The 12368-nt window shown below is 56.6% G+C and overlaps 1 protein-coding gene across 1 annotated transcript in view; it reads right to left on the minus strand.

Moving 5' to 3' along the window:
- LOC146813449 (protein FAM118A-like) overlaps positions 1 to 12368 on the minus strand; it is a 374336-nt gene that overhangs the window by 131023 nt on the left and 230945 nt on the right. Inside the window, exon 10 of the mRNA XM_085614763.1 lies at positions 664 to 747. Within this exon, the coding sequence (XP_085470889.1) occupies positions 664 to 747 (84 nt within the window). The remainder of the gene's footprint in view (positions 1 to 663; positions 748 to 12368) is intronic.

Consider the following 12368-nt stretch of genomic DNA (forward strand, 5'->3'; position numbering starts at 1 on the left):
GAGATGGAAACAGCAAACAGGGCGGGAACAAATAACATTGACTTTACTTGGCTCGGACCTCCATATACTGTAAAATCCTCACATGTTCTTCAAAATGTTGCAACCACGGCCCGGAGCTTCCAAAAACACCCGTCAACCACCGACCACCTGACAAAGATGTTAGCGGTCCAGCTGGGCTGGCCAACTCACTGGCTCCCCGCTTATACCAGGGCTCCAAAGATGAATCAAATCATCTGCTGAGGTGCTTTGACCCCTCAGGACCCTCCAGGAGGCGCCGCTGCAGAAGGAGGTATTCAGTGTCAGTGTAGAACGTTACAACCTGCAGCGGCTGCTGCCCACAAGCCACACCCCCAGGGTCTCCCCACCCTACAACACCCCACCAATCTAGAGCTGCGCCTAGACCACCCTCTACCACCCTCCACCAACTCCCACATGCATCAACTCAGTCATGGGGCTCTGACACCGACTGCTTCCCATACACGAGGCTTGCTCGCGTGACCAGGGCCCAGGGGGAGGAAGAAAAGAACTGATCCCTGCCCGGCCCGGCCTTACCACATCCGTCAGCTTTCACACTACCTTCTTGTCCTGTTATGGAGCTGAGAACATCTCTTGTAAATTCTCCGAAGCAATCTTCACGTTATTAGCTTTGATGTTCATATTTACCAGCTTTGCCCTGCTGATGATGGCTGTTTTCATCCCACTCCAAGATCAAATCCGTCTTTTTGGCGCAGTCTGGTCGGCAAGGTTCTGAAAAGGAATGGAGCAGCGTCATCGAGACTCCACCCTCACAAGTCACAAAAGTGTACACTATATACATGCACCTGGCAGTGTACTCACTGTGTGCCTTAACTCTACTAACGTGTGTGAAACATTTAAATGCATTACTGAAATATATTCACTGTAGAGACTGGACATTTCTATGCGTGAGCACTAATGTTCAGTTAAACATGAAGACGGGTCATTCTCATTGACATCTTACAATTGTGTTTCAAGTCAGACTGCATTTCAGTGGTATTTGCATTTGTAAACAAGTACTCATTTTCTCGCGTTTTACATTGATTCCTAAAGTTACAGGTGAACGTATATCCATACATTTTAAGTGAACATTCATGCTCAACTGAAGTTAGTCTGACTACAGGCCTCAGTTCCCTGTTTTTTGCTTCGCCAGCAGGCGTTCTTCTTTCCCTTGCAGGTTTATCATCATGGCATTCTTTCGCTCGAGTAAGCTCAGTGGTCTCTGTGAGATGAGTGATAGAGAGGCAGGAGAGGACACTTGGAAGAGAGCGTGGAGGAATAGCGTTTGAAAGAGGCCTTCTGCTCACCCTGAGCAAGGATGGCGAGATCTTACAGGATGGGCGCCGAAGCTGCCGTCCGTGGCAGTGTGACCCTGAACTGAGGCTGCTGGGGCACTCAAGTAGAGACCTGATTGGTCCCTGGTGGAGTGGGAGAGATAAGAACGTGCCAGGGCCTCTTGCTACTATTAAATTGGTGTTCTCACAGCTAAAGGTAGAGCAGATTCCCTTTAGATCTGGAGAGGGACAGACCTCTCTGCTTGCCCTATTCTTGCAGGCGTGAAGCTTTATGCTAAGCCCTCGTATCCTTTCTTGACACCTTCCTTCCCTTCCATGCTCCTGGTTTAGGAGCCCTTAATAGATGACCATATATTTGGTCTATGCTACAGGAGAGAAACCTTCTCTTTCAAAGTTCTTTATACAGGGCCGGACTGGCCGTAGCAGGCACCGGGCATTTCCCCGGTGGTCCACCAGGGTGAGGGCTGGTTTTGGGCCCTTGGGGGGGCCGTTTGTTACAGGGCAGTTTTTGCCGCATAGCTGCAATTTCGGCCCCAGGGAATAAAATCGGCCGAAACCGGCCCTGGCAAACAACTCGGCCGCACCCCCAACCCCCCCCCCCCCCCCCCCCCCCCCCCGGGGCTGGCCGAGCACTTTGCCAGGGACGGTTTTGGTTCCCAGTCCGGCCCTGTCTTTATGGAACACTTATTTGCTTTAATGTAATCTTTGTTTATACAATTGGGATTATTACAATTCAATATGTCATTCTGTTACGACTTACCCTGCCAAGACACTTCAGCATACCTTTTGTATTTCGGCACCTACTGAATTTATTTTGCATTTATACTGGATTGAATGGTAATCCAAAATAAAACCTTTTAACTATATTTAATGATTCCTGGTCCCTATTGTGGAGTTACACTGGCTTCACAAATTTTTCAAATTTCAATGCTTCATGTCAGCGATAAAGGTCCGTACGACCAATGGGGAAAGATCTTTGAAGACTTGACTAAGAGATTATGCTCTAAGGCCCAGGGCTCTCTCAGGGGAAGTGCACTTTAGTATTTTACAAAGACAATCAAAGTCCTGCAGGGAATCCAATGGTAAAGCGCTTTGAAGTGGCTGTAAGGCAACATATATAGCACTAGATGATAGAAATGAATTAACCACATCAACAACATCCCGCAGGTCACCAAGTTTAAGGTCCGTCCTCCACCACTGAGGACACATCTCTGCGTCCATCTTACTGGACACCTCCTGCTACAGATGTTCAGGGTTCTGACTATGCCCTTTGGCCTCAGCCCTTAAGTAGGGTCACATATTATGGATTTGTATCTTGCAGTTGTAAGATGTTTGTATGGGTTCGGATCAGCTGCTATCGATGTTCACACACTGGCCACAAGACACAGCTTGGAGAAATAGAACTCTGTGCCTGGGTTGTACCCTACATGTCTACATATATTATGTCTGATTCCCACAAACATCTGGAGAAAGACATTGTCTATGCTCACGTGTTTATTTCCTGCTACTGTCTTGCTACTTTTTCTAGTATAATGTAGTATAATAAGACCATATTTTAGCCCATAGGGAGGAGGAGGGTATGTTAGGGGACGTTTCTAAGGTCAGCATGAGATGGGGGTCCCCTATCCACTCACCTACATTTTCACAAGGCCGCACCTGCGCTTGCAGAAGACACTTAAGGACAGGGGAATCCAGCCTTTCCTATAGTTGGAGCTACTTCTGATCCATTAAAACCACCATGAGCTACTGCCTAATACTTGATTTGATTTGATAAATGTACAAATAACTGGAACAATGCCCCCAGAATACCCCACTCCAGCCACAGGGAGCAGACAGTATTAATAGCACAGGAGCCGGATCGCAAAAGGATTACACGTGGGGCCCCTGAGGAACAGTTTTGTCCCTGTGCTCAATGATGAAAAGAAAAGAAAAAGAGACAAAGAACGTGAGAAAAGACAAAAAGTATAGGAAAGAATGACAAAATGAGGGAAAAAGTAAGAAGCATAAAAAAAAGAAAAAGAAGGAGAAGAAAGAAAAAAGAAAGAATCCTGGGGGAACATGAAGGAAAAGGAGAAAAGTAGAAGTAGGAATGAGAGAGAAAAAGAAAAAGCAGATAAAGGAAAAGTATAAACTATGGGATGAAATAAATTGAGTAAGGAATTAATGACATGAAAGCAAGGAAAAAAGAGAAGGAATGAGAGGCAAGTAAGAAAGGAGGAAAGGAACTGAGACTCCTGCAGGCCCTCGTCAGCCGCAGAGGAGGGGTGCACTGCGGCTCCTGCAGGCCGTGGTCAGCCGCAGAGGAGGGGTGCACTGCGGCTCCTGCAGGCCCTCGTCAGCCGTAGAGGAGGGGTGCACTGCGGCTCCTGCAGGCCGTGGTCAGCCGCAGAGGAGGGGTGCACTGCGGCTCCTGCAGGCCGTGGTCAGCCGCAGAGGAGGGGTGCACTGGGGCTCCTGCAGGCCGTGGTCAGCCGCAGAGGAGGGGTGCACTGGGGCTCCTGCAGGCCGTGGTCAGCCGCAGAGGAGGGGTGCACTGCGGCTCCTGCAGGCCGTGGTCAGCCGCAGAGGAGGGGTGCACTGCGGCTCCTGCAGGCCCTCGTCAGCCGCAGAGGAGGGGTGCACTGCGGCTCCTGCAGGCCGTGGTCAGCCGCAGAGGAGGGGTGCACTGCGGCTCCTGCAGGCCGTGGTCAGCCGCAGAGGAGGGGTGCACTGGGGCTCCTGCAGGCCGTGGTCAGCCGCAGAGGAGGGGTGCACTGGGGCTCCTGCAGGCCCCGGTCGGCCGCAGAGGAGGGGTGCACTGGGGCTCCTGCAGGCCCTGGTCAGCCACAGAGGAGGGGTGCACTGGGGCTCCTGCAGGCCGTGGTCAGCAGCGGAGGTGGGATGCACTGGGACTCCTGCAGGCCCTGGTCAGCCGCAGAGGAGGGGTGCACTGCGGCTCCTGCAGGCCGTGGTCAGCCGCAGAGGTGTGATGCACTGGGGCTCCTGCAGGCCCTGGTCAGCCGCAGAGGAGGGGTGCACTGCGGCTCCTGCAGGCCGTGGTCAGCCGCAGAGGTGGGATGCACTGCGGCTCCTGCAGGCCCCGGTCAGCCATAGAGGAGGGGTGCACTGCGGCTCCTGCAGGCCCCGGTCAGCCATGGAGGTGTGATGCACTGGGGCTCCTGCAGGCCGTGGTCAGCCGCAGAGGTGGGATGCACTGCGGCTCCTGCAGGCCCCGGTCAGCCATAGAGGAGGGGTGCACTGGGGCTCCTGCAGGCCCTGGTCAGCCGCAGAGGAGGGGTGCACTGGGGCTCCTGCAGGCCCTGGTCAGCCACAGAGGAGGGGTGCACTGGGGCTCCTGCAGGCCCTGGTCAGCCACAGAGGAGGGGTGCACTGGGGCTCCTGCAGGCCGTGGTCAGCCGCAGAGGAGGGGTGCACTGGGGCTCCTGCAGGCCCTGGTCAGCCACAGAGGAGGGGTGCACTGGGGCTCCTGCAGGCCCTGGTCAGCCGCAGAGGAGGGGTGCACTGGGGCACCTGCAGGCCCCGGTCAGCCATAGAGGAGGGGTGCACTGGGACTCCTGCAGGCCCTGGTCAGCCGCAGAGGAGGGGTGCACTGCGGCTCCTGCAGGCCCCGGTCGGCCGCAGAGGAGGGGTGCTCTGGGACTCCTGCAGGCCGTGGTCAGCCACAGAGGAGGGGTGCACTGGGGCTCCTGCAGGCCCAGGTCAGCGGCAGAGGAGGGGTGCACTGGGGCTCCTGCAGGCCCTGGTCGGCCACAGAGGAGGGGTGCACTGGGGCTCCTGCAGGCCCTGGTCAGCGGCAGAGGAGGGGTGCACTGGGGCTCCTGCAGGCCCTGGTCAGCCGTAGAGGAGGGATGCACTGGGGCTCCTGCAGGCCCTGGTCAGCCACAGAGGAGGGGTGCACTGGGGCTCCTGCAGGCCGTGGTCAGCCATAGAGGAGGGGTGCACTGGGGCTCCTGCAGGCCGTGGTCAGCCATAGAGGAGGGGTGCACTGGGGCTCCTGCAGGCCCAGGTCAGCGGCAGAGGAGGGGTGCACTGGGGCTCCTGCAGGCCCTAGTCAGCGGCGGAGGTGGGATGCACTGGGGCTCCTGCAGGCCCTGGTCAGCCGTAGAGGTTGGATGCACTGGGGCTCCTGCAGGCCCTGGTCAGCCGTAGAGGTGGGATGCACTGGGGCTCCTGAAGGCCCCGGTCAGCCACGGAGGTTGGATGCATTGAGGCTCCTGCAGGCCCTAGTCAGCCGCAGCGGTGGGATGGACTGGGGCTCACACAGGTCCTGGTCAGCCGTAGGGGTGGGATGCAATTGGGCTTCTGCAGACCCTGGTCAGCCATTGAGGTGGGATGCACTGGGGCTCCTGCAGGTCCTGGTCAGCCGCAGAGGTGGGATGCACTGGGACTTTATGCAGGCCCTGGTCAGCCGTAGAGGAGGGGTGCACTGGGGCACCTGCAGGCCGTGGAAAGCAGCGGAGGTGGGATACTCTGGGACTCCTGCAGGCCCTGGTCAGCCGTGACGGCGGGATGCACTGGGACTCCTGCAGGCACTGGTCGGCGGCGGAGGATGTGCACTGAGGCTCCTGCAGGCCCTAGTCAGCAGCGGAGGTGGAATACACTGTAGCTCCTGAAGGGCCTGGTGAGCTGTGGAGGTGGGATGCAATGGGGCTCCTGCAGGCCCTGGTCAGTCACAGAGGTGGGATGCACTGGGGCTCCTGCAGGCCCTGGTCAGCGGCAGAGGTGGGATGGACTGGACCTCCTGAAGGGCCTGGTCATCTGTGGAGGTGGAATGCCCTGGGGCTCACGCAGGCACTAGTCAGCCGCGGAGGTGAGGTGCACAGGGGCTCCTGAAGGCCCTGATCAGCCACGGAGGTTGGATGCACTGAGGCTCCTGCAGGCCCTAGTCAGCCGCAGAGTGGGATGGACTGGGGCTCACGCAGGCCCTGGTCAGCCGTAGAGGTGGGATGCAATTGGGCTCCTGCAGGCCCTGGTCAGCCATGGAGGTGTGATGCAGTGGGACTCCAGCAGGCCATGGTCAGCGGAGGACGTGAGATACACTGGGACTCCTGCAGTCCCTGGTCGGTGGCAGAGGTGGGATGCACTGGGGCCCCTGCAGGCCCTGGTCAGGCGCAGAGCTGGGATGCACTGGGACTCCTGCAGAACCTGGTCAGCGGTGGAGGTTGGATGCATGGGGGCTCCTGCAGGGCCTGGTAAGCGGCAGAGATGGGATGCAATGGAACTCCTGCAGCCCCTGGTCAGCGGCGGAAGTGGGATGCACTGGGGCTACTGCAGGCCGTGGTCAGCCGCGGAGCTGGGATGCACTGGGGCTCCTGCAGGCCCTGGTCGTGCAGAGGTGGGATGCACTTGGACTCCTGCAGGCCATGGTCAGCGGCAGAGGTGGGATGCACGGAGGCTCCTGCAGGGCCTGGTCAGCGGCAGAGATGGGATGCAATGGGACTCCTGCAGGACCTGGTCAGCGTTGGAGGTGGGATGCACTGGGGCTCCTGCAGGCCCTGGTCAGCGGCAGAGGTGAGATGCACTGGGACTTCTGCAGGCACTGGTCGGCGGCAGAGCTGGGATGCACTAGGGCTCCTGCAGGCCCCGGTCAGCCATAGAGGAGGGATGCGCTGGGGCTCCTGCAGGCCCTGGTCAGCCACAGAGGAGGGGTGCACTGGGGCTCCTGCAGGCCCTGGTCAGCCATAGAGGAGGGGTGCACTGGGGCTCCTGCAGGCCCTGGTCAGCCATAGAGGAGGGGTGCACTGGGGCTCCTGCAGGCCCTGGTCAGCCACAGAGGAGGGGTGCACTGGGGCTCCTGCAGGCCCTGGTCAGCTGCGGAGGTGGGATGCACTGGGATTCTTGCAGGCCCTGGTCATCCATAGAGGAGGGATGCAATGGGGCTTCTGCAGGCCCTGGTCAGCCGTAGAGGAGGGATGCACTGGAACTCCTGCAGGCCCTGGTCGCGCAGAGGTGGGATGCACTGGGGCTTCTGCATGCCCAGGTCAGCGGCGGAGGTGGGATACACTGGAACTCCTGCAGGCCCTGGTCAGCGCAGAGGTGGGATGCACTGGGGCTTCTGCAGGCCCAGGTCAGCGGCGGAGGTGGGATACACTGGAACTCCTGCAGGCCCTGGTCAGCCACAGAGGAGGGATGCACTGAGGCTCCTGCAGGCCCTGGTCAGCGGCAGAGGTGAGATACACTGGGATTCCTGCAGGCCCTGGTCATCCGTAGAGGAGGGATGCAATGGGGCTCCTGCAGGCCCTGGTCAGCCGTGGAGGTGGTATGTACTGGGATTCCTGCAGGACCTGGTCAGCCACAGAGATGGGATGCACTGGGACTCCTGCAGGCCCTGGTCAGCCACAGAGGAGGGGCTGCACTAGGGCTCCTGCAGGCCCCGGTCAGCCATAGAGGAGGGATGCACTGGGGCTCCTGCAGGCCCTGGTCAGCTGCGGAGGTGGGATGCACTGGGATTCCTGCAGGCCCTGGTCATCCGTAGAGGAGGGATGCAATGGGGCTCCTGCAGGCCCTGGTCAGCCGTGGAGGAGGGATGCACTGGGGCTCCTGCAGGCCCTGGTCAGCTGCGGAGGTGGGATGCACTGGGATTCCTGCAGGCCCTGGTCATCCGTAGAGGAGGGATGCAATGGGGCTCCAGCAGGCCCTGGTCAGCTGCGGAGGTGGGATACACTGGGGCTCCTTCAGGCCCTGGTCAGCCATAGAGGAGGGATGTACTTGGACTCCTGCAGGCCCTGGTCAGCCATAGAGGAGGGATGTACTTGGACTCCTGCAGGCCCTGGTCAGCCGAGGAGGTGGGATGCACTATGGCTCTTGCAGGCCCTGATCAGCCACGGGTGTGGGTCCAGCATCAAGAGGGTGCTTACATCTGACTTCAGACACAAGCACTGTTGCAATGAAAAACAAGCCCCAAAAAATGTTTACAGAAAATATGTTTAAAACATATTACTCACAATGCAAAAATCTTATTTCAATCACTTTCGTTCGTGGTCTCGGAGTCTTCGGAGTCTTGCTCCCAGTACTGCCTGCTAGCTCTGGACACACTAAAGCCGGTATCCTAGCCACGCAGTTGCTGTTACTGTTTGGTTCTGGTCCTAAGAGCTCTGGCCTGGCCTAGAGCTTATTATGGCCTTGTGGTGGACTTCATGGAGTGGGCGAGCAACCATTGACGACAGGCGTGAAGTTTCTCTCATTGACATATTCCTGGTCACTTGTGCCCACCTCTCTCTGAGATGACAGTTGTGCAGTTTCTGTGGTCATAGGATAGGATAAACGCTATCATGGCATGAAATGCATGCCTCCTGAATGCTGATGGACACAGGATCCTTGTCGCTAATCCCCAGGGCCATGCTGGAGTTCCCCGGCCAGACCCGACTCCTTCACTGTTGGGGTGTCATCTCCGCTCAGTCCCTGTAGTGGTGGGGACTGCGTGGTGGTGGTGTGGAGGGTGTCTCTCACCACAATCTCAAACAGAATGTAAAGAGGTGCATCATTATTTGCTCAGTGAGGGATGTTTCTACCAGTGGGTCAGATGCTCCATGTTTGTTGCTTCTCCTTCTCCAGTGTTTTCTTCACTTTGCACGGGAAGCGCACTAGCTCTGGACCCGGTACCTGTGCGAGCCCTGCCGGCACATGCAGTGGGGGCCAGGCATCTGTCTTTTGTTCTTGCAGGATCCGCCACCTGCTCTGCGGCTCTCCCAGGATCTATAGGTTGTCTTTCATCCCTTTTAAGGCCTTCCCATGCCATTCTGACCAAGGTCACTGCATCGAGTTCTGTGTTCGTTCCTCTAGAGGCTCGGTAGTTGTTGTCAGATTGGGAATAAAATAACTGCAGAATGTGTTCACACCTACAAAGCTTATGCCTTGTGTGGATTTTGTGGTGGTGGTGGTGCTGGTTTAATGTGGTAGATTTTCTCCTGACTGGAGACCATATACCCAATATATTTCAGTGTGCGTTTTAAGAAAACGCATTTGGTTTTGTGTTGGGTCAGGCTACATTGGTATGCGTTGCATCACAGCATGCGCTCATTCAAGGGGGGCAGCAGCGTTTGCATCCTAGGTCAGACTACACTGGTATGCATTGCACCACAGCATGCGCTCACTCATGGGGCTAGGCAGCGTTTGCATCCTAGGTCAGACTACACTGGTATGCGTTGCACCACAGCATGCGCTCACTCATGGGGTTTGGCAGCGTTTGCATCCTAGGTCAGACTACACTGGTATGCGTTGCACCACAGCAGGCGCTCACGCATGGGGGTCAGCAGCGTTTGCATGCTAGGTCAGACTACACTGGTATGCGGTGCACCACAGCATGCGCTCACTCATGGGGTTCGGCAGCGTTTGCATCCTAGGTGAGCTACACTGGTATGCATTGCACCACAGCATGCGCTCACTCATGGGGTTCGGCAGCTTTTGCATCCTAGGTCAGACTACACTGGTATGCGTTGCACCACAGCATGCGCTCATGCATGGGGGTCAGCAGCGTTTGCATCCTAGGTCAGACTACACTGGTATGCGGTGCACCACAGCATGTGCTCACTCATGGGGTTAGGCAGCGTTTGCATCCTAGGTCAGACTACACTGGTATGCATTGCACCACAGCATGCGCTCACTCATGGGGTTTGGCAGCGTTTGCATCCTAGGTCAGACTACACTGGTATGCGTTGCACCACAGCATGCGCTCATGCATGGGGGTCAGCAGCATTTGCATCCTAGGTCAGACTACACTGGTATGTGTGACACCACAGCATGCGCTCACGCATGGGGGTCAGCAGCGTTTGCATCCTAGGTCAGACTACACTGGTATGTGTTGCACCACAGCCTGCGCTCACGCATGGGGTTCAGCAGCGTTTGCATCCTAGGTCAGACTACGCTGGTATGCATTGCACCACAGCATGTGCTCACTCATGGGGTTCGGCAGCGTTTGCATCCTAGGTCAGACTACAATGGTATGCCTTGCACCACAGCATGCACTCATTCATGGGGGTCAGCAGCGTTTCCATCCTAGGTCAGACTACACTTGTATGCATTGCACCACAGCATGCGCTCATTCATGGGGGTCAGCAGCGTTTGCATCCTAGGTCAGACTACACTGGTATACATTGCACCACCGCATGCGCTCACTCATGGGGGTCAGCAGCATTTGCATCCTAGGTCAGACTACACTGGTATGACTTGCACCACAGCATGTGCTCACTCATGGGGATCAGCAGCGTTTGCATCCTAGGTCAGACTACACCGGTATGCGTTGCACCACAGCATGCGCTCACTCATGGGGCTAGGCAGTGTTTGCATCGTAGGTCAGACTACACTGGTATGCGTTGCACCACAGCATGCGCTCACTCATGGGGTTCGGCAGCGTTTGCATCCTAGGTCAGACTGCACTGGTATGCATTGCACCACAGCATGCGCTCACGCTTGGGGTCAGCAGCGTTTGCATCCTAGGTCAGACTACACTGGTATGTGTTGCACCACAGCATGCGCTCATGCATGGGGGTCAGCAGCGTTTGCATCCTAGGTCAGACTACACTGGTATGCGTCGCACCACAGCATGCGCTCACTCATGGGGTTCGGCAGCATTTGCATCCTAGGTCAGACTACACTAGTATGCGTTGCACCACAGCATGCGCTCACTCATGGGGTTCGGCAGCGTTTGCATCCTAGGTCAGACTACACTGGTATGCGTTGCACCACAGCATGCGCTCATGCATGGGGGTCAGCAGCGTTTGCATCCTAGGTCAGACTACACTGGTATGCGTGGCACCACAGCATGCGCTCACGCATGGGGTCAGCAGCGTTTGCATCCTAGGTCAGACTACACTGGTATGTGCTGCACCACAGCATGCGCTCACGCATGGGGTTCGGCAGCATTTGTATCCTAGGTCAGACCACACTGGTTTTGACTTGCACCACAGCATGCGCTCACTCATGGGGTTCGGCAGCGTTTGCATCCTAGGTCAGACTACAATGGTATGCGTTGCACCACTGCATGCACTCACTCATAGGGCTAAGCAGCGTTCGCATCCTAAGCCAGACTACACTGGTATGCGTTGCACCACAGCATGCACTCACTCATGGGGGTCAGCAGCATTTGCATCCTAGGTCAGGCTTAGGCATGTCAGAGCTTCTTGCCTTGCATTTGATTATACTTCTGAAAGGACGTCTGTTACAGCTCCATAAGAGCCCATACAAAAAGAAGGTGGCTACGTCCGTGCTGGCCCCACCTAATGGTAGCTGATTGTAGCCAGCCTGGACAACCACTGGGCTGTGTTCAGGTCTGACAACAGGTCAGTGTCAAAGTCAGCTGGACCTCCCTCTGGAAAACCCTCTTGGGCCTACAAACGCTCCTAAACATTGGTGCACATTCTGCCTGCCCCTAGTTGCAGTGGCTTTCTGCCTGCTACTGTGGGGCTACTGAGTTTCCAAATACCCCTCGTCGTTCAGTGAGTGATTGAGGAAAGGGACTCTTATGTGTTGGAAGGAGAGGAGAGGGGGTTCGTCTGGTTCTAGGACTCTTATGTGTTGGAAGGAGGGGAGAGGGGGTTGGTCTGGTTCTAGGACTCTTATGTGTTGGAAGGAGGGGAGAGGGGGTTGGTCTGGTTCTAGGACTCTTATGTGTTGGAAGGAGGGGAGAGGGGGTTGGTCTGGTTCTAGGACTCTTATGTGTTGGAAGGAGGGGAGAGGGGTTTGGTCTGGTTCTAGGACTCTTATGTGTTGGAAGGAGGGGAGAGGGGGTTGGTCTGGTTCTAGGACTCTTATGTGTTGGAAGGAGGGGAGAGGGGGTGGGTCTGGTTCTAGGACTCTTATGTGTTGGAAGGAGGGGAGAGGGGGTTGATCTGGTTCTAGGACTCTTATGTGTTTGAAGGAGGGGAGAGGGGGTTGGTCTGGTTCTAAGATTCTTATGTGTTGGAAGGAGGGGAGAGGGGGTTGGTCTGGTTCTAGGAGTCTTATGTGTTGGAAGGAGGGGAGAGGGGGTGGGTCTGGTTCTAGGACTCTTATGTGTTGGAAGGAGGGGAGAGGGGGTTGATCTGGTTCTAGGACTCTTATGTGTTGGAAGGAGGGGAGAGG

Source organism: Triturus cristatus, chromosome 7 (assembly GCF_964204655.1).
Source record: "Triturus cristatus chromosome 7, aTriCri1.1, whole genome shotgun sequence".
Classification (NCBI taxonomy): domain Eukaryota; kingdom Metazoa; phylum Chordata; class Amphibia; order Caudata; family Salamandridae; genus Triturus; species Triturus cristatus.